Here is a 27,811-nt window from a genome sequence, read left to right on the forward strand (position 1 = left end):
GGCCCGGCCCCGAGGCCACCCGCAGGCTGCATTCCACGCCGCGGGTGGGGAGCTCACGCACGCAGTCATTCCCGGCGCGCGTGCACACGTCCGCAGGACTCCCGCGCCCGGCCCCCGGGGCAGGTCGGGGGACGCCCCGCCCCGCGCCGCGGACGCCCCGCCCCGCGCCGCGGACGCCCCGCCCGGCCGCTGGCTGTGTTGTCATCACGTGGCCTGGGCGGGCTCTGACGTCAGCCGGGGGAGGGACTGCGCAGGCGCGGAAAAGGGGGCGGGGGACTCGGCTTGTTGTGTTGCTTCTGCCCGAGAACCGGAGACGGTCTTGCTGCGGCCGCTGCTCCTCCAGCCACCCGACGATGTCGTCTCATTTAGTCGAGCCGCCGCCGCCCCCGAACAATAACAACAACAACTGCGAAGAAGGGGAGCAGGCTTTGCCTCCGCCCGCCGGCCTCAACAGTGAGTGCTGGGCCGAGGGGCTCGGCGGGGAGGTGGGGGAGGAGGGGCTGCGGGGCCGCGGCGGCCGCCAGCGCCGCGCGGAGCGGAGGGCGGGGGGGGGGCGGGAGGAGGGGGAGGAGGAGGCCGCCCATTGGCCCGCGCCGGGGATGTGCGGCTGATTGACAGCGCCCGGCTCCCGTCGGGAGGAGGCGCTCGGGGCTTCCTGGGGGGCCCGGCGCGGCTTCCCCTCGCGGTCCGGGCCGGGGGTCGTTGGGTGTCGCCGGCCGGGTGCCGGCGGGCGGCCCGAGGAGGGGTCGCGGCGGGGCCGGCGGCGGCGGGCCGGGCGGGCCGGGGCGGGGCGTGGGAGGGCGAAGAGCGATGGGCGGAGCGGCCTGGAGGACGTGCGGCGGGCTGGGGACGTGCGGCGGGGCGGCCCGGAGATGGACGCGGGCGGCGGGCGGGCGGGGCGCGGGCCGGGCGGGCGCCAGGTGTGCGGGGCCGGCCGGCCGGGGTCCTCGGCAGCCCCCTGCCCGGCAGGAGACCCCCGGCCGGCCGTCACGCGCGGGGCGAGAGCTCCGCCCCGGCTTGTCCGGACGTCTCCCCCTTTGTTGTAAAGGAGGGGATCGGAGCCCCGCGGACCCGGGCCTCGAGGCCCCGGCGCCGGCGCCCGCCGCCGAGCGAGGCCTGGGCGCCCCGGCGTCCGGGGACGGCCCCCCGTCCTGGGACAGGCTCCTGCCCGGCCTGGCAGGCACTTCTGTCCGAGCCAAGGGTCGGGTCCCCGGGCCGCCCTGTGGAGGGACTCCGTCGCTGCAGGCTGCCCGTTCTCCTTAAGCATTCAAGTGTGTCCCGCCCCAGCATGGATTTTTGTGGTGGTCGGTCGTGGTGGGGCCCGAACTCGGGGCCTGGGCGCCGTCCCTCGGCTCGAGGCCAGCGCTCTACCGCTTAAGCCACCTTCCCAGCCCCTGAAGTCTTTTTTTTTTTTTTTTTAACAATTACTTTTCACACCAGATGACAGTGTGTCTTTGTCACATATTAATCGGAGTTTTAACTTATTCTTAGTAGACTCTTAGAATCATGGATTTGAGAATGAGGTTTCTGACCTAACTGTCCTGTCCTTGTGACTCACATGGAAAGGGAAAGAGACTAGGGGCTGGGAAGGTGGCTCCGTGGTAGAGCGCTAGCCTGGAGCTGAAGAGCAGAGGGACAGCGCCCAGGCCCAAGTTCAGGCCCCATGACCCGAAAAAAGAAAAACAGACTAGAGCCAAGGGTCCTGGTCAGGTCCACACCTGCCGGGGGCCTGATTGCATATGCATCCTAATCTCTGTGTTGTGCAGTTATTACACAAGGGGCCATCCAGTCTTATCTCTTCTTAACGTTGTGTTTCTTGGTTGCACTCTGTTTCTTTAGGAGTGCCCCATTGGGTCAGACTGTGTATAATTTCACTGAAAGCAAGGTGATTTAAAAGACCAGCCTCCTAAAATAGGGGTTTAGATACCTATGATGTGGCGGTACCTGAAGTTGCTGTCAGGTGTCAAATCCATTTCTGCTGTTTTTCTTCGCTTGTTTATTTTGGTGTGTGTGTGTATGTGTGTTTGCCAGTCCTGGGGCTTGAACTCAGGGCCTGGGCACTGTCTCTGAGCTTCTTTTTTTTTTGCTCAAGGCTAGCACTGTACCACTTGAGCTACATTCCCAGCCCCTGCTGTGTTTTTCTTAGCTCTCAGGGGTGAAAGCTCCCAAGCCATGGGATACCAAAGGCTCCTTCGAAAGCGTTTCATTTGGAGCAGGGCCCTGGTGGCTCACACCTGTAATCTTAGCTACTCAGGAGGCTGAGATCTGAGAATCCTGGTTTCAAGCAAGCCGGAGCAGAAAAGTCCATGAGACTCTTTTATCTCCAAGAAACTACTCGGAAAAAGCCAGAAGTGGTGCTGTGGCTCAAGTGGTAGAGAGCTAGACTTGAGCACAAAGAGATTTGGGGAGAGTGAGTTCAAGCCCCAAGACTCGAGAAGGGGGCTGGGGGGGGGGAAGATACTTCATTTGGGATAGACTGCTTTTAAAAGTTACTGAAAAGCTTTTAGATAATGCCATATTTACTCTCTCTTCCCTTGCTGCTTCTTACTGTGTGCCCTTTTAGCTCATTACACAACAGCAGACTGAACAAAACAAGAAGTCTTATTGATTCCTTCAAGTGATTTTTTTTTTTAAGGCACTGAGCAAAACAACTTATTCAGGCATCAAATGCTATCTGAATTGCTGATAAGTCCAAGGCCTTTGGTGGCTAATGTTGCACAACTGTGAAAAACGAATGAACCTCATATAGATTAGTGTGAGATTTTTAGTTGAGGATCAAAGCAAAATTTTAATAGGGAATAATTGAAATATTTGAAATAGTGTGCCCTCTGATTTTTTAAAATTACAAATTATAGGGCAAATAGACAAACTAATTACAAAATCAAAGGGATGTTTCCATTTGTTGGTTTTATTTTTCAGAAAACTGTCCTTAAAAATATTTAAAATATGAGTGACTTTAAAAAGTCACTCATATCCTAAGATTTAGTAGGTTGCAGAAGGTAATAATGGAATTCTTGTTTGCTTTTTGAGGAGAAAACTCTTCAGCAACAATGTTCTTGCCTCAGCATTGCGGGAGTGTTCTTATTCTTAAGGTTGGCACACAGAATGCCTCTGCTTGTGGCATTGTGAGTAAATCAGTGGCTGGTGTAAGCACCCACTTGTGCGAAAGTCAATATTGTCAGGAAAACCAGTGACTGTTGTAGGTCTAGCCTGGATTCCAGCCTCTGGTACCTGGTGAGCAAACAGAATGGTTTTGAGGAAAGAAGGTAAATAGAGTGAAAATGTCACTCCTGGTTAGAGTAGGAGTTGCCTGTGGGGCTTGAAAAGATGAAGGAACACGAGGAGGAATACTTTTCCTTCTTTTCCTCTCCTGAGCCCCCAAGAGGATGGAACTGGCAGTTACAAAGCTGTAAGGCTACAGCACACAGAAATAAATGTAATCACCATTACTGGACCAGCCATTTCCCCAAAACTTAACCTACAGAATATGCCATTGTATACTTGTACAAACTGGCATAACAAAACAGCATTCAGCATGTAAATAATCGTACAGTAATGCAGAAAGCTCTTGGCTCTTACTTGGAAGTGTGCTTATTAGAAAGAGTTTGCTCTGAGCTTGTTTTCTACTGTATTGCTGGGATAGCACAAACCTCCCATCTTGCCTTGTTTCCTTCCCAAGTAAGTAGAAAGAGAACTTCCTAAGGATGTCTGGAGTTAGGACATTAAGAAATTTCTAGGCTGTAAGTCAGGAATGAATTAGGTGAGGGGGAAAGAGCGTGTGTAATTTATCCATTAAGAAAGACATACCAGGCGCCAGTGGTTTGTGTCTGTAATCCTAGCTACTCAGGAGGTTGAAATCAGGAGCACAGTTCAAAGCCAGCCCAGGATGGAAAATCCATGAGATTCTTATATCGAGATAACCACAAAATGCCAGAAATGGCACTAGGCTCAAGTGATAGACTGCTAGCCTTGAGCACAAAAGCTCAGGGACAGTAGCCAGGCCCAGAATTCAAGCCCTAGGATCAGCTCTCCCCCCGCCCCCCCCCCCCGAAAAAAAGTAATCTTAGCACTTGAGGTTGAGGCACAAGGATTGAGCCAGCCTGGCTGCGTGGAGAGACATTGTCTCAACAAAACCCAGGCAGAAATATCTGTACATTATACTGAAGTATCCTCTGCACAACAGTGAGATGCCATTGAGTTATTATCAAACATGTTTTGGCTGTGAGGAAGGGTGAGGCTAATGGGAGTGTGGACGGATGAATGGAGGGAGGGATTGTGGGTGAGTACAGTCACATACTCTATGTACGATGTGAAAATAGAACCAGGCAACCTGATGAGATGACTGGAGATGGGACAGATGTGGGAGTGTTGGAGGAGGTGATGTGAAGATGCATTGTATGCAGAAATAAACGTGGTAAATGGAACCCCTCCTTATACTTGAAGATAACATTAAAAAAGACTTACTGAGGCCTGGGAGTATGGCTTGGTGGTAGAGTGCTTACCTAGCATGCATGAAGCACTGGGGTTCTGTTCCTCAGTACCACATACACAGAAAAAGCTGGAAGTGGTGCTGTGGCTCACTCAAGTGGTGGAGGGCTAGTCTTGAGCAAAAGAAGTCCTGAGTTCAAGCCCCAGGATGGGGAGGGAGGGGAAAGTTTACTGAAAAAAGTCCACAAGAAAACTCAGAAAACAACAAAAAAATCCAAATTTGCTTTTGTGTGTGTTACTCTACGGATAGTGCCATTGTGCAGCCTCTTCGTGGTCATGTACATGTGTTCACTGCAACACTGTGTTTCTACAGGTGGCCTGTACACGTGTGTATGTATATGGGGGGCTACCATACTGGAGTTTGAACTCAGGACTTAGTGCTTGTTGGACTGGCATGCTACCACCTGAGCCCTGTCCACAGTGATCCTAGATGAACTTTCTGTAAGAATCACTGGATTAAAGGAAACTGATGTAAGGTTCTTAATGAATATTGCCAAATCATCCTTTGGAATGCTCACGGAAGTCCTCAGTGTAACATCGAAGTATTTGAAGAGGCCCTTTGGGTAATAGTTAACCATTGCTGTTGGCTAATGGTTGAAGAACCTTAAGTTTATAAATGATGAGGTGGGATGCAAATCAGTTAATGGGTGAATGTCTGTTTGGATGGACATTGGAAGATACCTGTAAACTGTGGATAAGAGCCTTTGGGACAGCGTATTGGACTAAAACTTTCAGTGCATGACAGCATATAATAAATTTCTACTGGTAATGAAAACAAAAAGCTGAAGAAAAAAACAAAACTGCCTCCGGAAATCTCCATGTGAAACCATTTAAAGTTGTTTCCTTTAGGAGCAGGAATGGGAGGTGGGGGAAAGAGGCAGTTATTTTTCCCTTTATGAATTGATGTTTATACTTTCATTAAGTAGTTGTACAAAGGAGTTACAATTTTATACATCAGATTCTAAGTGCAGTGCATCTGGATCAAGCCACTCCTTCCCTCCTCTCCCTCGTTTTTCTTCCCATGCTACCTTCCAAGTTACATTGTTCAATTTTTACATAATGTACAAAGAATATATTCACTGCATTTGCTCACTCTTCCTCTCTCCTTTCATGTGCACATTTTTACAATCAGAGGACTTTCAAACAGTAGACTACATGTAATTCTTAGAGAAGTGAACACATATGCAGCACTGAGCATATGCGAGGACCTTACTTGTTTTCCTGTGGGCTTGGTCATTTAATCCCCCTAGTGGCTCTGAAGTGGATACAGCTGTTATCCCTATTTTCCAGAGGAGGTGGTGAAGCCCTGCAGAGGTGAAATAACCTGGGCCTGTGCAGTGGCTTCTGTGGGGTTTGGCTTCAGTCTGTGCTTTGCCTGCTGCACCAATCAGCAGTGAATAAAAGTGGCCAGCCATGAGTTGCATGTGCCACGGTGCCAAAGGCGCTGGCCCAGATCACTTTTACCAAACTCTTCTAGGTACGTTTCCAGGTTCCCAAAACACATGTTAGATGTGTAACTGTGAATCGTTAATGCAGAAAATAGAGTTCACTTGTTGATTTAGAAATCCTTCAGAAAAGATAGGAGCAGAGAATGTATCATTGTGGCTTTTTCCTCATTGGTCAGATACTTTGAGTGCACATTACTTAATTGTGTTGTAAGGAAGGCTGGCTTCCACAGAGACCCATCTGGAACTCCTGGTTCCCGAGTCCTGCGTCTGCCAGAGCAGCCCTGGAGTTTTGTTTGTTTTACACTCTGGGCTTCTGTACAGGAAGGACAGGTCCCATTGGTTTCAGAAGAAGTTTGAAAATCCTAGAAGCAGTAAGACTAGGAAAAAAAAGTTTTATCACACACCATTCTTCCTCCCTTCTTCCCCCTTTCTTCTTCCCCCTCTTTCTTCTTCCCCTTCTTCCTTCTCTCCCCAATGTCTTAAATATTTTTACACATTCCAGAGACATTCCAAATATTAAATGTTTTCAGTGTAAACCTCTCATAGCTTTGCTAGTTGTATTCATTAGTTTTAAGTTCTCCGTAGTCTGTACCCATTTTCCTGTCCATGTAGAATGAGGCTGAGGACCTGACCTACACCTGTGGTTTTTGGAGCATAGCCCTGGGGCTGTGGCAGCCATTGAGGCTTCCTAGGGGGAGAGGACAGGATGATTCTTGAAGACCCTGTTCTCAGTACTAACTCTTCTAAGGAGGTGTGCCAGGTACTTCCTACTACCACAGTTACACACACACACACACACACGCACACACACACACACACACACACATACACATGTATACATGTACACATACCCCTCTCCGGGTGGCAAGCAGATCCTGCACTGTGTTAAGCAGCTTTGGGCACAGAGGCCTTAGGGAGTTGGGATGAAGTCATATTCACAGCCACAGTGCCTTAGGCTATCCCTCTTGCTGGGGTAACAGTGGCTTCACGGTGGGTCTGGGGTAGTCTCTGCCTTGTTTAGGGGTGTTTTAGGGTTTGAGATAGTTCTGGTGTTTTCTAGTGTTCAGCCCTGGACTTGGGGTGGTCATAGCTCTAATCTCACCAAACTGCTTGGTTACATTTTCTGAAAGAAAATATTTTGAGGAGAAAAATGCACACTTCTGTTTCTTTTGTGAAGTTGGTTTAATTGGCTGCAGTTACCAGTTCTTATTAAAATTAGGGCACTGGGCCAATAACACTTTGAAGAACTTCAGATTCCAGGGCTCCTCCCCTTTGCTGTGCCCCACCTCCCCACCCCAGTTCTGCTAGTGTCTTCCCAAATCCTCCTCCTACCTGTAGCTTCTCCTTCCACATCCTTAGGGCTTAATGAAAACCCTGGAAAGCAGGAACTCCTGGGAGACAGCGAAGAGGCAAGTTCACGGGTATGTTTGGTGCTTGAAAGAGGAAAAAGAATGGAAAGTAGGGAGTAAAGGAGAAGCAGCAGCAGACCTATAGGGTAGAGCTAACAGTGCCCTGCGGGCTTGGCCGTCTTCCCTAATTTTGTGAAGAACCAGCAGCCATGCAATTCTTTTTTTTTTTGGGGGGGGGGGGTCGGTCGTGGGGCCTGAACTCTGGGCCTGGGCGCTGTCCCTCAGTTCTTCAGCTCAAGGGTAACGCTCTACCACTTGAGCCACAGCGCCACTTCCGGCTTTTTTTCTTTTTGCTTATGTGGTGCTGAGGAATCAAACCCAGGGCCTTATGCATGCAAGGCAAGTGCTCTACCATTGAGCCACCTTCCCAGCCCCTGCCATGCAATTCTTGTGATTACATTTGGGTTTCTTCTATAGGAGCTTCTCGTTGATTTGTGCTGAATGGAGTTTAGTTGTCACGTAGTTAGAGGAACTTTATAAGATGGTTCTAAGTCAGAATTGTAACAAGGGGCTAGGAATTAGTCTTTTTTCTAGGAAAATCCCATGCTGCTGTAGAGAGGGCCACCTGCCCTGGCCCTGGTTTGGGCAAAAGGCTCACTTTCCCATCCAGAGCCGTCTCCATCAGCTGGCCGCACTCTTCCCTTTCTGTAGCCAAGGCAGGAATAAGTTCAGAATTCCCTCTCCTAGACTTGACCAAGCTGTAATATGTGTGTGTGTGTGTGTGTGTGTGTGTGTGTGTGTGTGTGTGTGTGTGTGTGTCTTTGTCTTTCTTTGTCTGTGTCTGTCTGTCTGTCTCTCTCTTTTTCTGTCTGTCTTTCTCTTTTGGTCGGTTGTGGGCCTTGAACTCAGGGTCTGGGCGCTGTCCCTGAGCTCTTTTTGCTCTAGGCTAGACTCTACCACGTTGAGCCACAGCACTACTTCCAGTTTTCTGGTGCTTAATCGGAGATCTAAGCCTCCTTAGTAGCTAGGATTGCAGGTGTGAGCCACCAGCACCTAGCTAATTTGATTTCTCTTAATTCGGGTTAGCACTTGGATGTGGAGCCAGGCCTTATGGCTGGGGCTTTGGTAACAGAATGTTATTTAATTTGTGATGCAGATGTAGCACTGGCTGAGGTAGCATATGGGATATATACTCAGCTTTGTGTAAAGCTAATGTATTAAAGGTAAGGCAGTTGGGCCATGGCTCAAGCTATAGAACCACCTGCCTAGCAAACGTGAAGGTTTGAGTTCAGATCCTATTACTATCAGAAAAAGTGGTCTGTCTAGTAATAGAGTAACTGTGTATTATTTTGAAAAGTAACCTTGAGGTTTAGTAAGTATTGATTGTATATAAACCGAACTTTTAACCAGAGGGAAAACTGGCTGAAAGGCCTTTTTTTCTAAAAGTTAGTTTTAGATTTCTGATTTCTTCCAAGTTGGCTAATTTGCATGGGTAACTTCAGAAATGGAACAGTATAGATTCTGACTTTTATTATACCTTGTTTATTTACTCCAGAACACTTGGCTTCACTTTGAGGATCTGAATTCTTATCTGAAGCCACCATATTACCCTGTGTGTGGGGATGGGGATGTCGGCCTGGGGTTAACTTATCGGACTCGTCCAACAGGTTCCTGGGTGGAGCTACCCATGAACAGCAATGGCAATGAGAATGGCAACGGGAAGAACGGAGGGCTGGAGCACGTGCCCTCCTCATCCTCCATCCACAACGGAGACATGGAAAAGATTCTTCTGGATGCCCAGCATGAGTCAGGGCAGAGCAGCTCCAGGGGCAGCTCCCACTGTGACAGGTGCGTGAGAACGGCGTGTGGTGCCACTGGGGAGACGCGCGGGTGGCCAGGCGGATTGCCGTGAGGGACCAGAATCGTTTGCTTCCGTCCTCACTTGACAGCATAGGCTTCCTCATTTATGGCAGCATCTGGATCTCAGTGGCAACAGATTGACAAGCCTCAGGTGCCCCGTTTCTCTAAGAAAAGACGTTTTTCTCATTCAGCTTGTATTATTTTTAGGTGTTTGTTGTTTAAAGCCCAGTGGCGTAAGTGTTAATACGGCGGTCTTCTGTGTTTCTTCATCCTCTTGTCCCATCCCTCTACACTGGCTCTCCTTCCAGATGGCCAGGCTTCCAGAGTCAGGCAGAGGTCGTGTTTCCTCTTTGCACTCTTCACAGTGATGGTGCTGGCATGCAGTACGCTCAGTAAATGTTTGACTCAGAGGAACTGCTGGTTGATTCAAGTTACAGCAATATTTGCGCAGTGCACAGCTCCACACGCAATGTGTAAAGATAGTTCATTTTGAAGGCCTTCCGTTTCCTCAGGAAATCTTACTTCAGATCTACTTCTTCTGTGTTTGGTATGGGGAAGCTAATTTCACTGGTCAGGATTTGCTTGTGCTGACAGTAAGAATTGAGGGAGATCCTATGGATAGAATGAACCCCAGTTGTCCCGTTTGCTTTGCCATCTTGGCTTTCTTTTTTCTTCAAGTGACTGATGCTAGTAGCACCTAACAATTCTGTGTGCGCTGAAGTGACAGCCATGCTGTTGGTACTGCAGAGGCCTGGTGGACATGCACGTTACCCAGGCAGCAAAGGCACGTGCACAGGAAGAAGGTCAAAAGAACTTTTGAAAGCATGAGGCTTATGGGTATTTTTCTCCTTTTATGCTCTGTAAATCTTGTTACATATAATACATACTAGTGCTTGCTAGGAAAAAAAAAAGACAAAAAAGGAGAAATGAAAGCTGGGCGCTGGTGGCTCACCTGTAATCCTAGCTGTTCAGGAGGCTGAGATCTGAGGATTGCGGTTCAAAGCCAGCCCAGGCAGGAAAGTCCGTGAGACTCTTATCTCCAATAAACCACTAGAAAACTGGAAGTGGCGCTGTGGCTCAAGCGGTAGAGCACTCGCCTTGAGCTGAAGAACACAGGGACAGCGCCCAAGCCTGGAGTTCAAGCCCCATGACCGACCAAAAAAAAAAAAAAAGGAGAAATGAGTGAAATGGTGTCTGAGCCTCCCAGGTGGCTTGTGTTCTAGTCAGCCAGAGAACTCCTGTGGCTGCATGGTGACCCCGGCGCTCTTGTCATCTGACTGGTCGCCATGTTTCTTAGAGCCTAAAAGTGCTCATGGCAGAAGCAGACAGAGCAGATGGCTCCTTGGGCACAGTTGCCATTGGTTCTGGTGCTGTCTCCAGAATGGTTTATATTAAGAAACTGGCCTAACGATTTCTACATGCTTTCCATTTGCATTTCTCAAGTCATTGTTGTTGTGACCTACTTTCCCTACACATTCAGTTACATGAACCTTGATCATTGATACTGTGTGTTTATTACCTTAACCTGGTGGGGAGAAGTCACCAGCTTACCTATCTGCTCACATGGTTTCCTGATGGTTGGTGGCACTTGCACAAGTGATGGCAGATGAATTCTCCTCCAGGTCGTGTTTAGTTGAGGTTTCTAAGTATGTGAAGGGTATTCAAATGCTTTTGGATTGAATACCCATCTTATCTCCCAGTCTGCACACCTCCAGGCCTTTCAGAAGAAATCCAGAACCCCGCTCAGTAACACTTTCCAGGGCTATCTAACACATTTCACTTTCCTTTCTTTCTTTCTTTCTTTCTTTCTTTCTTTCTTTCTTTCTTTCTTTCTTTCTTTCTTTCTTTCTTTCTTTCTTTCTTTCTTTCTTTCTTGTCAGTCATGGGTCTTGAACTCAGGACCTGGGCACTGCCTCTGAGCTACCACTTGAACCACAGCCCACTTCCAGTTTTCTGGTGGTTAATTGGAGATAAGAATCACAGACTTTGGGGCTGGGAAGGTGGTTCAGTGGTAGAGTGCTTGCCTTGTATGCATGAGGCCCTGGGTTTGATTCCTCAGCACCACATAAGCAAAAAGAAAAAAAGCCGGAAGTGGCGCTGTGGTAGAGCGCCAGCCTTGAGCTGAAGAGCTGAGGGACAGCGCCCAGGCCCAGAGTTCAGGCCCCACAACTGGAACCCCCCCACCCCCCCAAAAAAAAATCAAAACCAAGAATCACAGATTTTGCTGCCTGGGCTGGCTTTGAACCGCGATCCTCACTCAGATCTCAACCTCCTGAGTAGCTAGGATGGCATGAGCCACCAGCTCCCAACCCCTGTATAATCTTTAAAATTTATTAGGAACCCCAAAACTCTTGTTTCTGAGTTTTGTACTTGAGTATTTACTGAGAAGTGAAAACTGGATGCCAGGTCCAGTGGTTTAGGCCACTTGGGAGGCCATCATTGGGAGGGTAGCTGTGGCTAGTCCAAGCAAGACCCTATCTCACCAAGAAAAAGCTGGGTGTGGTTGTCAGCTGAGTGTGAATGACAGTGCATGTCATCACAGCCATGTGGGAAGTGTAAATAGGAGGATCATGATTCATGCTGGCCCAGACAAAAAAAGCAAGGCCTTATTCAAAACACGGGGAAGCTCACCTGGTGAGTGCCTGCCTAGCCAGTGTGAGTTCCTGTGTTCAGTTCTGGTGGGGGTGGGGCGCAGAGAGATGTGGGGAAAAGAGGGAGAATGAAAATTTTAAAGCAATACTCAATACATTTTACATTTTAACATAAGCAGTTCTTCAGTGGAAAAAAATCACTTTCCTGTAACCCAAAATAGTGAGAATATGAGTTGTTTTACGTATTTGCAAATCTCTTGCAATATCTGGCTTAAGAGGAAACAGCTGGATTCCCATCTGCTTTTGCATTCAGTCTGTTGTACGATCACACATCTGGTCACCTGGGAAGACCCACTGTGTACTCATGAGAAAATTATCAAGGGGCAAACAAACCCTCACAGTACTGTGAAGCATTAACCTCTCAGACCCTTGGGAGGAATCTGAGAACTGCAGGGTGTTGGGTGGCTGTTGGGTGGCAGTAGAGGTCAGATTTGATGATAAAAGAGCCCCAGGGTTTCCAAACTTGAAGATCATTTTACCTTTAATGGAAGGAAGAGCCAAACATGAAATAGTGACGGTCCTATACTTTCTTTACGAAGGCTTCAACACCGCTGACCAAGTCCAGAGCACCCTCCCGCCCCCCCCAGGAGGCCTTCCCTAGCTTAGCCTCACAGGCCACATCCAGCTTGCTTGTGCAGAGTTATGGTATACTTTGGGATATGCTGATTTTTCCAAAACCATTTTACTCTTACCTTTTACTTTTCTAGTTTCTAATGGAGGCAAATTTCTGTGGTGAAAAGAACAGTAAAACTAATGGCTGAGCTCTTTCTTTCCTAGCCCTTCCCCACAAGAAGACGGGCAGATCATGTTTGACGTGGAGATGCACACCAGCCGGGACCACAGCTCTCAGGTGTGTGTGTGTGACTGATGACAGTGCGCAGCCAGGAAAGGCGTGTTTTGATGAGAGATACTAAAGAAGACCGGTTAGGATGGTTTGGAGCTCTTTTAAGTTACTCAGTTCCTAAGTATTGATGTGAGGGAACATAGTTCTTGTTACAGTTCTTTACTGCTGAGAGTTTGGGACCTGTTCGTTCTTAAGAGTGGACAGCTCTGCTCTACAGTGGATCATCCCAGTGTTCCGGGTGAGTTTCTTGAGTTCAGAAACAGAAAACTAAGATGTCTTGCTGCAGGCCACAAAAATAAATGAAGATTAGGTTAGGTCTGAAAGTTGTCATCTGAAATCAGAGCAACAACTTTTTAGATAAATTGCAGTAGCTAAAGGAGAAACATTCATCTAATTAAGCAAGCCTTTTTTAATCTCCTAATAAACTATATCTTCTTTAAATCAAGACTTAAAGAAGATATAGTTTCCTAGGAGATAAAAAGGTTGGATATGGATTAATATAGTATTAACATTTCCACCAGGGTTTGGACTATAAATCTTCAAATGTGATGAGTTGGTGCTATCATCAGTGTTCGTGGTCAGTCCTTACGTTTGTTGCTGTGTCAGAGTACCTAGAATCATTAGAGAATAGATTCCTAAGGATTGGAACCATGTTTGGTTTTGTTTTCCTCAGATGTTAAGGTACTTGAACAATATGGAGCAACTGTTTAACTGAGATAGAACCTGAGATAGACCCAAAGTCTCCTTTGGTGGGATTCTCACTGTAGCGACCTTGGCTCCTTCACACCACAAATATCCTACCTGGTCTGTGGGTCTGCTCAGTATTCTCCGTCAGAAGCCACACAATATCTCTATTTTGACTATGATCTATGTGTGGTAAGATGATTTGGGGGGAATTGTTGAATTTCTGATGTATGTGAGTTTAGGCTATAACTAAAGTAGAAAAAGTTGTAAAATCTCCATGGCAAAAAAATATACCAAGAGCCAGGCACTGGTGGCTCACACCTGCACTTCTAACTATTCAAGAGGCTGAGATCTGAGAACTGAGGTTTGGAGTCTCTTAATCTCCAGTTAACCATCAAAAAGCCAGAAGTGGAGGTTAAGCTCAAGTACTGGAACACTAGCCTTGAGTGAAATAGCTAAGGGGGCAGTGCCCAGGCCCTTAGTTCAAGCCCCAGTTGCAACCAAAACCAAAAATGTACAAGGATCCAAGAGAGAAATGAAATTCTTTCCTGAGGAAGACATCTTCAGTCTGTATTTTTTTTTTCAGAGAAATTAAAAGTCTGAACAATGTACTGTTTGTCCAATAAGAAACTCTGTAAAGTAGTTCTAAAGTCAAGTGAATAAAATAATGCAGGCCAACCATCCCTAGGGCTCATGTTGAGTAAAGGCTCTGCAAGTGCTCTTAGTGAAGAAAGCATTTCCACACATTTCCGCGCTGGTAAAACCTCTCCACACATACCTTTCTTACATTTCCCCATTTCTGAACACTGATTTGTGCTGCCCCAACTTGCAAAATGACAGGCACACAATTAGGCTTACCTGATCCTTAATACACATGGAATCCTAGAGCTGAATGTATCTACGCTGGAGTTCCAAAGGAATTTGTGGAATCTGGGGGGAGGAGTGTAAGATTTTTAGCCTCTGTGTCAAATTATGGTAGGATTGCCAGTGTGGCTCCACACTGAAGGAGAATTAGCTATCATCAAGCAGGTGATAAGTTGCTAAGACTTAGAATTTGGGTACTATTAATAAGTATGACTTAAACTTTCAAAAAGCTTTGTTTTACCCAGTGTTTTTTAAATTATTTTTTAATTTTTATTTGTTGGTCATGGGCCTGAACTCTAGGCCTGGAGGCTGTTCCTTAGTTCTTCAGCTCAAGGCTAGTGCTCTACCACTTGAGCCACAGCGCCACTTCCAGCTTTTTCTGCTTATGTGGTGCTGAGAAATCGAACCTGGGGCCTCATGCATGCAAGGCAAACACTCTACCACTGAGCCACCTTACCAGCCCTTACCTAGTGTTTTAAAAAAAATTGAAGGAATTGGTGAGAATGATGGATGGAGGGACTCTAATTAAGATGCATTGGGCACACAAACATATTTATCGCAACTCTCTTGTACAACTATTTGCAGATGATAAAAAATATTGGAGAAATTTTAAAATTTCTTGGGGATTTGGGAAACTTTTTTTTGAGGGGGGGTCCAGTTGTGGGGTCTGAACCCTGGGCCTGGGCGCTGTCCCTCAGCTCTTCAGCTCAAGGCTAGCACTCTATCACTTCAGCCACAGCATCACTTCCGGCTTTTTTCTGCTTATGTGGTGCTGAGGAATTGAATCCAGGGCCTCATGCATTCGAGGCAAGTGCTCTACCACTGAGCCACCTTCCCAGCCCAGGAAACATTTTTTTTTTTTTTTGGTCAGTCATGAGTCTTGAACTCAGGGCCTCCTGAGTTGCTGGGATTACAGGGGATTACAGGCATGAACCACCAGTGCCCAGCATGATTTTTTTTTTTTCCCTGAACGAGAAGAAGGTTTAGGGTTAGGAAACACTTAAGAATAGTTGTTATGAAGTGGCAGAATATTTTAAATGGTAGAGCACCTGCCTAGCAAGCACAAGACCCTGAGTTCAAACTCTAGGATCAACAACAAAGCAATAAGAAGGGGCTGGGAAGGTGGCTCAGTGGTAGAGTGTTTGCCTTGCATGCATGAGGCCCTGGGTTCGATTCCTCAGCACCACATAAGCAAAAAGAAAAAAAGCCGGAAGTGGCACTGTGGCTCAAGTGGTAGAGTGCTAGCCTTGAGCTGAAGAGCTGAGGGAACAGCACCCAGGCCCAGAGTTGAGGCCCCACGACTGGATCAAAAAAAAAAAGGCAATAAGAATAGTTGATGGGCCTGGCCCTGTAATCCTAGCTACTTTCAGGAGGCTGAGAATGTGAGGATCGAAGTTCTAGGACAGTGGCAGAAAAGTTCATAGACCCTGCTGGGCTAGTGGTATTCACCTGTCATCCTAAGCACTGTGGGAAGCAGAGATTGGAAGAAGAATCTCTAGCAGAAAAGTCTGCAATAATACACCTCACCAGAAGCTGAGCATGGTGGTGTGTGCCTGTCATTTCGGCTCACATAGGAAGACTAAAATAGATGGATTGCAGGCCAAGTGTACAGGAAACAAGACCTTATTAAAATTAACTAGCACCTACAGGCCTGGAGGTGAGCTTGGTGGGAGAGTGCCTACCTTGCAAATGCAGAGTCTTGAGTTCTAATCCAGTACCACAAAAGAACATAGTATGGGTGAAGAACTTGGCTGTGCTTCATCCTAGAAGCTTGGAATCACTATTCTCAAGCTTTTCTGGGAGAGCAGAGGAAAGGCACTGACATTTGCCTCATCTGTTCTAGGTGCTAAGTTTATTTTAAAAATATCTTTCACTTCCATGTTTTCAGTGCAGTGAAAGAAGTGACATTATGTTCATGGACAATTGGAAAAGGTGAGGGTTGTCCTAATTAAGTTACTTCCTGAGATGACAAAGCAGGTAAGCGTAGAGCTAGATTGAAAACGGGTCTGAGCCTGTGGCCTCACCTCTTCCTTGAGCACTGAATGGACGCCGTCTCAGGAGGGATCCAAGGATGTACAGCCGATCTAACCGAGGTCTGCCAAGCTGTGGTGTGGGAGTTCTAAGGCAACGCCTTTAGGAAAAAAGTGGTTCCAAGTCCATTGTGTGCCAAAAACTGACTACACATGGTCTCTTGAAGATGCTTTTGATGATGTTTTGGGATGGCCAGTACAATGTTAGATGTTGTTGGAAGGTGATCCAGACTAGGAATTATCTCTTCTTCCATCTTGGACAACTGTGTATATGATCGTGGTGTTCAGGTCATAGACACATCCACAGACTGCTAAAAGAATGACCTAATCAGGAATTCCAAGAATTGGAAGGTGGTTTCAGGCCTGAAAGTGGCAGATGATTCACAACATGAAGCAGAAATGAAGTTTAGAACTTATCCCAAGTTTGGGGTTTTGAGAAAATTGTAATCCAAAGACAACTTGGCTTCATTGAGCTGAGAGAAAAATCACATCGCCTTGGAGAAAATCTAGTGCATACAGTCTTAGTACATGTTCACTCTGTTGGCAAATACGAGATACTGACTCGTTCACAAGCTCCGCAGGTGGGGAGGAACACAGGACAGCGCACTGGTAGAGCTTGTCTTGCGTGCATGACCTGGGTCCCATCCCCAACATTGCAGGACAAAACAAGCAAAAGTGAACCGCAGAATGTGTGGAAGAGTCAGATACTGTGAGCTCACAAACTGATCTGTATGTAAATTGTAACAGTTGATTGTTTTTGGTTTAGGGTGATTTCAGTGTTACTCCAAAGAGCCAACTCATGATTCTGAGTAATCTCTGTGCTCAGTGGGAAAAGCTCAGTCCTAAATGCTGCATTGTCCCGTGTGCTGGAATGTGCCAAGTTCGGCAGAAGTCGATGAGATGACACTGACTGTGCAGCACACACTACAGGGATTTGCTAGTGAAGGGGCGCCTGTCTAAAGCCCCTTCCTGAGACAGCTTTGTCACCAAGAGCCAGGCCAGTCAAAGAGAATGCGCATAGCATGGCAGGCCGCTCCTCAGCTACCTACCACAAAGAAGGAAGGCTCTGCCCTGAAGAAAGCCGCCCGCTTGGAGAGCCTTGGGTTTGTGGTCGTAACCCCACATTCTGTAAAATAGTACTGTGATCGTTTTAGGAAGTTCTCATTCCCCTGGGTTCTATTGAAAGAGAAGCTTCAAGGCAGGTGGTGTGCACCTGCAGTCCCAGCACTCAGGAGGCCAAGGCAGGAGGATCACAAGATCAAGGCCAGCCTGGGATATATAGCAAGACCCTGTCTCATGCCAGAAAAGAAGGCTTTTGGAAACATCAGTTATTCTTAGCCTGAATCTGAAAGTTTAGGTTATCTTTAGCAATAAAAATAATTTCTTGGGAGCTGGGAAGGTGGCTCAGTGGCAGAGTGCTTGCCTTATATGCCTGAGGCCCTGGGTTCGATTCCTCAGCACCACATAAGCAAAAAGAAAAAAAAGCGGGAAGTGGCGCAGTGGCTCAAGTGGTAGAGCGCTAGCCTTGAGCTGAAGAGCTGAGGGACAGCGCCCAGGCCCAGAGTTCAGGCTCCACGACCAGACCCCCCCAAAAATTTTTGTTTTCTTTTTCATTTATTTGGTGTTAGTACATGTTAAAGCCTCACTCTGTTTAAAATAGATTTTTTTTAAAAAAAAAAAACACTTTGGGCCAACATAGTTTCAAATCTTTGAGAGAAGTTTGAGTAGTAATTTGTCTAAAAATTATAATTTAGTGAGTAAAGAGTTGTTGGGGTGTTAGGGGTAGATGTTGACAGTGCACACTTGTAATCCTACTTATTCAAAAGGCAGAAATTGAAGGATCGTAATTCAGCCAGCCTGAACAAAATGACCTATTTCAAAAATAAGCTGCTCCTGGTAGTACATGATTAGAATCCCAGCTAAAGTAGAAAGGTAGGAGGATCATAGTTTGAGACTTGCCTGGAGAAGCATAAGACAAAGGTTGAAGGAAAAAATACAAAAGGATTGGGAACATGGCACTCCTAGATGCTCTGAGTTCAGTCCCCAGCACTGCAAAAACAAGAGTGGGCACCTTGAGGCTGGTGCTTCTGATATGTGTGCAGACTCTGCTTAGGGGCTGTGGAGTCCCAGGGAAGTTACCTAAGCCAGGTCTCAGCTTCTTTTTTGGTACCATTATGGAGGCTTGAACCCAAGACACTGAACTACACTTGAATCACAGTGTTACTTCTGGCTTTTTCTGTGTATGTGGTACTGAGGAGTGGAACCCTCATACATGCTAGGCAAGTACTATGCTTTTTTTTGGGGGTGGGGGTGGGGGTCCGGTTGTGGGGCCTGAACTCTGGGCCTGGGCACTGTCCCTCAGCTCTTCAGCTCAAGGCTAGCACTCTACCACTTGAGCCACAGTGCCACTTCCGGCTTTTTTCTTTTTGCTTATGTGGTGCTGAGGAATCGAACCCAGGGCCTCAGGCATGCAAGGCAAGCGCTCTACCACTGAGCCAACTTCCCAGCCCCAAGTACTATGCATTGAAGCCACATTCCCAGTCCCGGGTCTCAGCTTTCTTAGCACCGTGTTTTGTTAGCATGTCCTTCTGAGTGAGTCCCCTCAGTCTTCTCAGCTGTAGAAACTTTCAGTGCTTATGAAAATGAGCTGACGACATGAAACTCCAGGTGAACACCACCCACGTCCCACACTTCGGAAGATCTGTCTCTATACAGTGGTTGTCAGGTTGGTAGTCTCTGCTGAGCTACAACAGCAGTTACAGGCTCACTCGAGTCCTTTTTAAGGTACTCTGCCCTCTTAGTGCACTTTACCAATTTCTGTAGGAAAACAACCCATTTCTTACATTAAATTACCATGTACAACCTTCTGGGTTTAGTGTTTTGTCCAGACTTGTCTCTGAACGTTTAACTTGTTCTCTGCAGTCAGAAGAAGAAGCTGGAGAAGGAGAGAAGGAAGCAGAATCTTTGAAGAAAAGTGCAGATTGGGTATCAGACTGGTCCAGTAGACCCGAGAACATTCCTCCCAAGTAAGTCCTCCCACGTGTCTGCCTACGTGCAGGGGGCTGCTTCAGCTCTCCAAGCTGTTCAGCACACGTTTCTCATACCTGCCACTGAATCTCTTTTCCAGGGAGTTCCACTTCAGGCACCCTAAACGTGCCGTGTCGCTAAGCATGAGGAAAAGTGGAGCCATGAAGAAAGGAGGCATTTTCTCTGCAGAGTTCCTTAAGGTGTTCATTCCATCACTCTTCCTTTCCCACGTCCTGGCTTTGGGGCTGGGGTAAGTAAACCTCAGCTCCTAAAGGGTCTGCATTTGTTTCCTACTTGCTCTGTTTTCATGCCACAGTGCAAACAAGGTAAACACAACTATGACTAAACTTGGTATGAGGCTAGTCTACTAGATGGCGCGCTGTGTGTGTGTGTGTGTGTGTGTGTGTGTGTGTGTGTGTGTGTGTGTGTGTGTGTGTGTGTGTGTGTGTGTGTGTGTGTGTGTGTGTGTGTGTGTGTGTGTGTGTGTGTGTGTGTGTGTGTCACGGTTTCTGAGCTTTTGATGGCGCGCTGTGTGTGTGTGTGTGTGTGTGTGTGTGTGTGTGTGTGTGTGTGTGTGTGTGTGTGTGTGTGTGTGTGTGTGTGTGTGTGTGTGTGTCACGGTTTCTGAGCTTTTGTGCTCAAGGCTAGTGTTCCACAGTTCCACTTGTGATTTTTAATTGGAGATAAGAGTCTCATGAGCTTTTTTCCCCCAGCTGACTGGGGACTATTCAGATCTCAGCCTCTTGAGTAGCTAAGCATACGGGCATGAGCTATCAGCACCCCATTGTATACAAAGGGGGGTGATATTTTTTTTTTGTTCATTTGATTTTGTTTGGTTTTGTTTTGGTTTTTTCAGTCTTGGAGCTTGAACTCAAGGCCAGAGTGCTTTTTGCTCAAGGCTAGCGCTCTACCACTTGGAGCCACACCTCCATTTCCAGTTTTTGAGAGGTTAATTGGAGGTAAGAGTCTCAGGAGGACTTTCCTGCCTGGACTGGCTTCAAACTGTGGTCCTCAGATCTCAGCCTCTTTAGTGGCTAAGATTATAGGTGTGAGCCACTGATGCCCAACTAGAGTGATTATTTTTATTTATGTATTTATGTATGTATGTATGTATGTATGTATGTATGTATTTTGGTCCTGGAGCCTGAACTCTTAGCCTGGGCGCTGTCCCTCAGCTCTCAAGGCTAGCACTCTACCACTTGAGTCACAGCGCCATTTCCGGCTTTTACTGCTTATGTGGTGCTGAGGAATCAAATTCAGGGCCTCCTGCATGCAAGGCAAGCACTCTACCACTGAGCCACCTTCCCAGCCTACGTGATATTTTATTTTACTTTATTTTATTTTTTGCCAGTCCTGGGGCTTGAATTTTTGGCCTGAGCTCTGTCCCTGAGCCTCTCTGTGCTCAAGGCTGGTGCTCTACCACTTAAGCCACACACCACTTCTGGCCTTTTCTGTTTATGCGGTACTAAAGAATCAAACCCAGCGCTTCATGCATGCTAGGCAAGCACTCTACCACTAAGCCACATTCCCAGTCTGGAGTGGTCATTTTTTAACCTTGTATGACATAGTTTTCTTCTTTTTTTTTTTTTTTTGTCGGTCGTGGGGCTTGAACTCTGGGCCTGGGCGCTGTCCCTCAGCTCTTCAGCTCAAGGCGAGCGCTCTACCACTTGAGCTACAGCGCCACTTCCGGTTTTCTGGTGGTTTATTGGAGATAGGAGTCTCACGGTCTCTCCTGCCCGGGCTGGCTTTGAACCGCGATCCTCAGATCTCAGCCTCCTGAGTAGCTAGGATTACAGGCGTGAGCCACCAGCGCCCGGCATAGTTTTCTTCTTTGAGTTTTGTGTTCTTGAAAATTTTCTAAAGTAAGAGCTCTTTGGTGTGTACATCTGGGAACTGATAAAGGGAGATTTCTCCAGAGTGAGCACTTAGAGACTGGATTTCTCTCGTAACTTTGCAGCGTTTTCATTATTCTCCCATCAGCCTGATATTTACCTAGAATTGATGGATTTTTTTCAGGGAAGTCTTGTAAATTAATTGCTTTTTAAATTTTGTCGGTCATGGGGCTTGAACTCTGGGCCCTGGGCCTGGGCGCTGTTCCACAGATCTTCAGCTGCTACCGCTTGAGCCACAGCGCCACTTCCGGTTCTCTAGTGGTTTATTGGAGTCTCACAGACTTTCCTGCCTGGACTGGCTTTGAACTGCGATCCTCAGATCTCAGCCTCCTGAGTAGCAGGATTACAGGCGTGAGCCACTGGTGCCCAGCTTAATTAATTGCTTTTATCCTTAAACATGGAGGAAATACACTTCTGAAGGAGCTCAGGAGCACACAGTTGGCCTTCGTTTTTGAAAACATGTCTGCTCCACTCAAAACGTCATTTTCCGGGGCTGGGAAGGTGGCTCACTGGTAGAGCGCTTGCCTTGCATGCATGAGGCCCTGGGTTCGATTCCTCAGCACCACATAAGCAAAAAAAAGCCGGAAGTGGCGCTGTAGCTCAAGTGGTAGAGCACTAGCCTTGAGCTGAAGAGCTGAGGGACAGCGCCCAGGCCCAGAGTTCAGGCCCCACAACCGGACCCAAAAAAAAAAAAAAAAAAAGTCATTTTCTGTGTCTGCACATGGAAGGTGGAGCGCCTTCTCTGAGCCTGCAGTGTGGCGGAGACTCTGGCATTCTGGCACTTGGGAGCCTGTACGCCACTTTTTTGGTACAGCAGCCCTCTCACAAGCAGCAGAGTGCTTGCAGAGGAAGGGAGGGGCCGGAAGGTTGTGGGATGAGGGCAGAGGTTTAATAGGGTACTACTCACTGCTCTGTGCATTGCCCCCAATAGATTGGGTTTGGTACAATGCAGTATTTCTTGCTTTCACGAGTTTTCAGACGGTTATTCTTTTCTTAATTAAGTGTAAGTGTTGCTATAGATGCAGATAAAAAGAGGTCTTAAAAAAGCGGTAGCTTTTATTGGGTGGAGCTAATTACTGTTTTTTAAAATTTCCCTTTGCTTATGCTATTGAAGGGTTCAAACTCCCTGCTTGGCATAGCAAAGTATTGCCTCTTCATCTATTTAAATTCAATTGTTTTCTTTCTTTCTTTTCTTTTTTTTTTTATGGTCAGTCGTGGGGCTTGAACTCTGGGCCCGGGCACTATCCCTGAGTTCTTCAGCTCAAGGTGAATGCTCTACCATTTGCGCCACTTCTGGTTTTCTGATGGTTATTTGAAGATAAGAATCTCACAGACTTTTCCTGCCCAGGCTGGCTTTGAACCGTGAACCTCAGACCTCAGCCTCCTGAGTAGCTAGGACTATAGGCGCGAGCCACTGGTGCCCAGCCTTATTTTTCCTGTCTTGAAGCAGTTACACAAAGGGGTTCAGCCTGTCAGTGTGTGAGGGTAATAAATATTGATCAGACAGGCTCTCATCCTTAAGAGATTTTATAAAAGCCATCTTTTTTTCTGGTCAGTTGGGGCTTGAACTCTGGGCCTGGGTGCTACCACTTGAGCCACAGCACCACTTATGGTTTTCTGGTGGTTTTTTGGAGATAAGTCTCAACGGACGTTTCTTCTGTGGGCTGGCTTTGAACCAAGATCCTCAGATCTCAGCCTCCTGAGAAGCTAAGATTACAAGCATGAGCTGCAGGTTCCTGGCCATAAGAGCCTTTTAAAATCACTTCTACCGAAGTAATTTGGCTTATGACAATATTTCTCTCTTTTTTGTTTTTTGTTTTGTTTTGTCCTGGGGCCTGAACTCTGGGCCTGGGCTCTGTTCCTCAGCTCTTCAGCTCAAGGCTAGTACTCTACCACTTGAACCACAGTGACACTTCCGGCCTTTTCTGTTTATATAGTGCTGAGAAATTGAACCCAGGGCCCCATGCATGTGAGGCAAGCAGTCTACTGCTGAGCCATCTTCCTAGCCCATGACAATATTTCTGTATCTGAAATAGTAGCAAAAGGAATTTCTCAAAGGAGGGTCTATGCATTTTTGTTGTTGTTGTTAGTGGTGGTGGTTGCAGGGCTTTAATTCTGGGCCTGGGCGCTGTCCCTGGCTCTTCAGTTTAAGGCAACTGCTCAACTGCTTAAGCCACAGCACCACTTCTGGTTTTCTGGTGGTTTCTTGGAGATAAGAGACTCATGGTCTTTTCCTGCCAGGGTTGGCTTTGAATGATGATAATCAGATCTCAGCCTCCTGAGTAGCGTGGATGACAGGCGTGAGCCACCGGTGCCCAACGGGCCTGTGCTTTTCTCTGGAGTGTGGTAAGGGCCCCTGTTCTCTGGACTCAGTGTCAACACTGCCTGTGATGACAGGGCCAGACTTCATGAGCGAACTGAGTCACAAAACCAGTTTGGGCTGTGACTGATTGTTCCAAGTCAATGGGCTAGGGAGTGTAGCTCAGCCATAGAGTGCTTGCCTACTAAGTGTGAGGCCCTGGGTTCAATCCCCAGCACTCCCAAGAGGCAGAGAGGGGGCAGGAGAGATAGGTTAGGGAACTGGGCACTTGACCTCAGGACTGGAGAATTTAGGTACCTATGCAGAAGAGCTGAGGTGACTGCAAGCCGTGAAACATGGCGTCTTCTGCTTCCTTTCAGCATCTATATTGGAAAACGCTTGAGCACGCCCTCTGCCAGCACCTACTGAGGAAGAAGGAGCCCGGAAATGCGCGTGGCCTGTGGAGTGGAGTGTTGTCACGTAGTTTATTCGAACTTGAGACCATCGCAAGCATGACCTAACTTACCACCCTGTTTTTACACATCCAGTTCCAGTAACTCTGAAATCCAGTATTCAAACTTGGTTGAGGCATTTTACTAACCTTGTTCCCTCTGGGGCCTGTATGACACTTTAGAACTTCCTAACAGAATTTCCTGTTGTTTAGAATTTGCAAGGGCTTCTTTTCGGCAAATGCCACCAGCAGATTATAGTTTTGTCGACCATGCCGCCATCTCCTGTAGCACCCAGAACTGAACCCGTATCATTCATGGTAGGAACTTGACTCTGGCCATGTAACTACCATCTCTCTTAAACTACGATCAGGGTAGAAATCTAGATGCTATAAAGAGCCTTGTTGTTTTGGTTTGGTTTTATTTTCCAAGACCTCAAGACAAGCTTCTCTAAGCTTGAATTTATAGTTATTAAAAAGAAAACAAAAACAGAAAAAAAAAAAGCAAGAGACAAGAAAAAAATATCCTGGGCAATAAAAAATAATTTGAAAGCAGCTTTGGAGCTATTTTCTCCGCCTCCTGATGGTGCCTGTGGGTGTGCAGGAGGGCTGCACACAGCACAGGGAGCGTAGAGTAGGGCTCAGCTCCGCGGCTTGTCATGTGTCTGTTCTGTGGCAGTCTTTATTCTGATAAGGAGCGTCTCAGGCCTAGATAGGAAATCGCTTTTGGGATTTTTGTGCGTACTGGTATTTTCAAGTGTTTAGCTGCATGTGAATTTTCCGTGACTTATAATTTTCTTTTTTATTTCTTCATTTATTTTCTCTGAGACTTTGAAACGAGTCCAATTCATGGTGTTAATCCAGGCTTCTTGTTCTAGGAAGCTTCACTCACACTCTGAAGCCTTTAAACTCTGAAGACCTTTACTTCCGAATTCTTCCTAGTACTTGTGTAACTTCGGAAAGCAGACTTGGGTTGTGGGAACGGGTGACGGGTGACGCGCTACTCGTTTCCCTGGGGCCCCTCCCTCCCTGACGGGTCCTGCAGGCGCAGGGAGGGGCCCATTGGGCTGAGCTCTTGGCATTCCATTCAGGCACACCAACTGATCCTCCCTGACAGACCTTCTTTGTTTCTATAATGTGAAGCTTTAGGACCAAATCCTTAGAAAGCAGCAGGATTATGGGTTCTTTGGGCAGGTTTTGTTGGATTTCAGAACACAGCACGGCCCTAAGGGCACTGCTGTGTGTGTTACACGTAACAAGTGGCTGTTGATGCCGTCGACCTTGCTGTTGAGTGTTTAGAGAAGCGTTGTTGAGGAGATCGCGCAGTCTCTGAGGGCAGCACCAGGCCGCCAACTTTGCCCTTTGCAGAAAACCAGCCCTTCCTTCACCACGGTGGTAGTAGTGCTCATGCTAGAATGGAAACAACACAGAGAAACAACCATTATTTTTTGTCTTTTTTTTTTTCAAGAATACAGCTGACTGTCTTTAGGAAAGATGATATAGTTTTCTGAATTACTTGGTTTTTCTTTCTAGCATCTGGTGTCTGAATACGTTCATACATTGTTTCTGTCCTACTCTTAGACCTTGTAACACTTGATTTGCCTTCTAACATATTTATTTCAAGTGTTCATATTCAGATTTCTTTGGGAAGAAAAAAGAGCAGATTGGATGGTTTTTGAAAAGTCTGGATAAAATTGGCAAGATGGGTAAAGCTGACGACTGCAGTGTCCACTTTGCTGAAATTGGCATCATGAAGGAGAGCAGTCAGTACCTGACCGGCAGTGCATTCCCTTCCTGAGAACCTCAGTAGCCGTCTACCAGTGCCACTGAGCTTTGGGTGTATTACTGTTTTTGCTATTGGAAATAAATTTAGCTTTATGTGTTTTTTGAAGTATCTGTGATGTGGAATTCCAGCCAGAACACAGTAGAGCTCACCATGATGAGCTGGTGGCCCTACTATGGGACACAATGCAGACAAACTGTGTCATTGGAAAGGAGAACTCAATAAATAACCGTGGACAATTTAAGATTAATGCTTAAAAAGCTTTACACCTGTTTACAATTTGGGGATGAAAAGGCAGATTTCATTTTTCTTACGCTTGGTGAAAACTGGCTTAAAATACTTGTAAATAAAATCGGGAGCAAGACAGCACGCATGCTCGGTGAGAAGAGCAGAGCGCGGGGCTGCAGTAAGATTGACTGCTCCAGACGAGGGTGGCTTTCTAAGTGGACCATTGGTGAAATGATTGGAATGAACTGAGCCAAAGTGATTATGCATTCTCATCTATTTAGTTAGCAATTTGTATCATTCTATACAGTTTACAATTCATGTATAACTTGTAGCTATAAACATTTTGTGCCATTAAAGCTCTCACAAAACTTTCTGTCAGCATATCCTTTTTATGCCATGGGTGTTGCCTGTGTCTACACAAAACACTCCCACCCCGAGCAGGGATGTCTGCAGAGCTGCCTCCTGGGGGACATGGCTGTCTCTGGTCACCAGGACCACCACCGCCCGGGAGAAGGGGAAGCGCCGTGGGAAGTGCAGTGTCTCACGCCGAAGCCTATAACCCCAGCTGCTCTGGAGCCCGAGATCTGAGGATCACAGATGAAAGCCAGCTGGAGCAGGAAAGTCTGCAATACTCTTACCCTGTTAACCAAAACGAAACACAACTGTGACTCAAGTAGTAGAGTGCTCGCCTTGAGCAAAAAAGAAAAAAAAGCAGCTTAGGATTCAAGTGGACTGTGGGGAGAAAGTCCCACGTACACACAGTTCTAGGCCATTTGGTTGTAACCTGGACAATAGAACCGGATTTCGGGAGGTGGAATTGTTTTGTTACCTTTTTGGCTGGATTAAGGTTTGAAGTACAGGCCACATGCTAGGGTTAGTACCCAAGCCATTGCCCTAGGCCTTTGTGTTTTGTTGTTGTTCTTAAGTAGTTGCACAAGAGGGTACAGTTTCGTAAGTTATAAAAATGCTTCCTGATCAATGCCCTCCCTTCCATTGTTCTCCTCCACTTTTTTTCCTCTGTCCTTAACCTCAAGTGCCTTTTGTTTTGTCTTTTTTGGATAGGGTCTCGCACTTGGGCCTCAGCCAGCTGGCAATCTTTCCACTCCACCTGGGATTTCAGGCGTGTGGCTCCACACCCAGCCCAGTGTGACACTCTACATGGCACACACATTGATTAGGTATTGTAAGTCATTGAGAGGTGGTTTAAAGTATGGGGGAGGATGGCACAGGATGCAGACAAAACTCCATTTTTTATCCAAGGGACTGGAGCATTTGCAGATTTGCGCATCCATCGAGGAGGTGCAGCTGGCAGTCCAGTCTAGGCTGTCAGATGACTTTGAGGCCTTCCTGTTGCGCTCCACTCCTCCATACTTCCCTCCACACACATGGTAATTGTAAAGCAGATCAGATCACTTTGTCACCCGAGCGCCTTCGGAGGTCCTTGGTTGCCTCCCGCAGTCTCAGGAGTAGAGTTAAAGCCCCCTTAGGTGGATACTAGGCTCACTCGTCCTGGTTCTGGTCTGCCCAAGAAAGTACTTCCACCCACTTGCCCGTTTCCTCAGGCTCAGCCTAGAGGTCTTGCCGCCTCCCTGCATACGGGCCTCTGTCCCTCTTGTGTCCGGCAGCCTGGGTAGCTGCGTATAGTGTCTGGCTGCTGCTCAGAGGGAACGGCTCATCACAAAATCTGTGTGGAGTGTGCACGACACCTAATGCATACTAAACACAGATATTAAAAATCACTGGGAGCCAGGGGCTCACGCCTGTCATCCTAGCTACTCAGGAGCCTGAGATCTGAGGATTGTGGTCCAAAGCCAGCCCAGACAGGAAAGTATGTAAGACACTTTTTTTTTTTTTTTTTGGCCGGTTATGGGGCTTGAACTCTGGGCCTGGGCACTGTCCCTCAGCTCAAGGTGAAC

At 47.1% G+C, this 27,811-nt stretch overlaps 1 protein-coding gene across 3 annotated transcripts; it reads left to right on the forward strand.

The window, feature by feature from the left end:
* Positions 1–259: 259 nt before the first annotated feature.
* Positions 260–26,263, forward strand: Bnip3l (BCL2 interacting protein 3 like). Of its 3 annotated transcripts, none has more exons than XM_070016694.1 (6): positions 260–453; positions 8,953–9,133; positions 12,574–12,646; positions 19,141–19,244; positions 19,346–19,495; positions 23,817–26,263. In XM_070016694.1, the coding sequence occupies exons 1-6, from the start codon at positions 354–356 to the stop codon at positions 23,863–23,865; spliced, it is 657 nt and encodes a 218-aa protein (XP_069872795.1). In that variant the 5' UTR covers positions 260–353; the 3' UTR covers positions 23,866–26,263. The 3 variants fall into 3 exon arrangements, with proteins under 3 accessions (XP_069872795.1, XP_069872798.1, XP_069872797.1); XM_070016697.1 differs by lacking the exon at positions 260–453 and adding an exon at positions 7,244–7,345; XM_070016696.1 differs by lacking the exon at positions 260–453 and adding an exon at positions 7,256–7,357.
* Positions 26,264–27,811: the final 1,548 nt, after the last annotated feature.

Source organism: Dipodomys merriami, unplaced genomic scaffold (genome assembly GCF_024711535.1).
Source record: "Dipodomys merriami isolate MVZ:Mamm:240054 unplaced genomic scaffold, mDipMer1.0.p SCAF_12, whole genome shotgun sequence".
NCBI classification, from domain to species: domain Eukaryota; kingdom Metazoa; phylum Chordata; class Mammalia; order Rodentia; family Heteromyidae; genus Dipodomys; species Dipodomys merriami.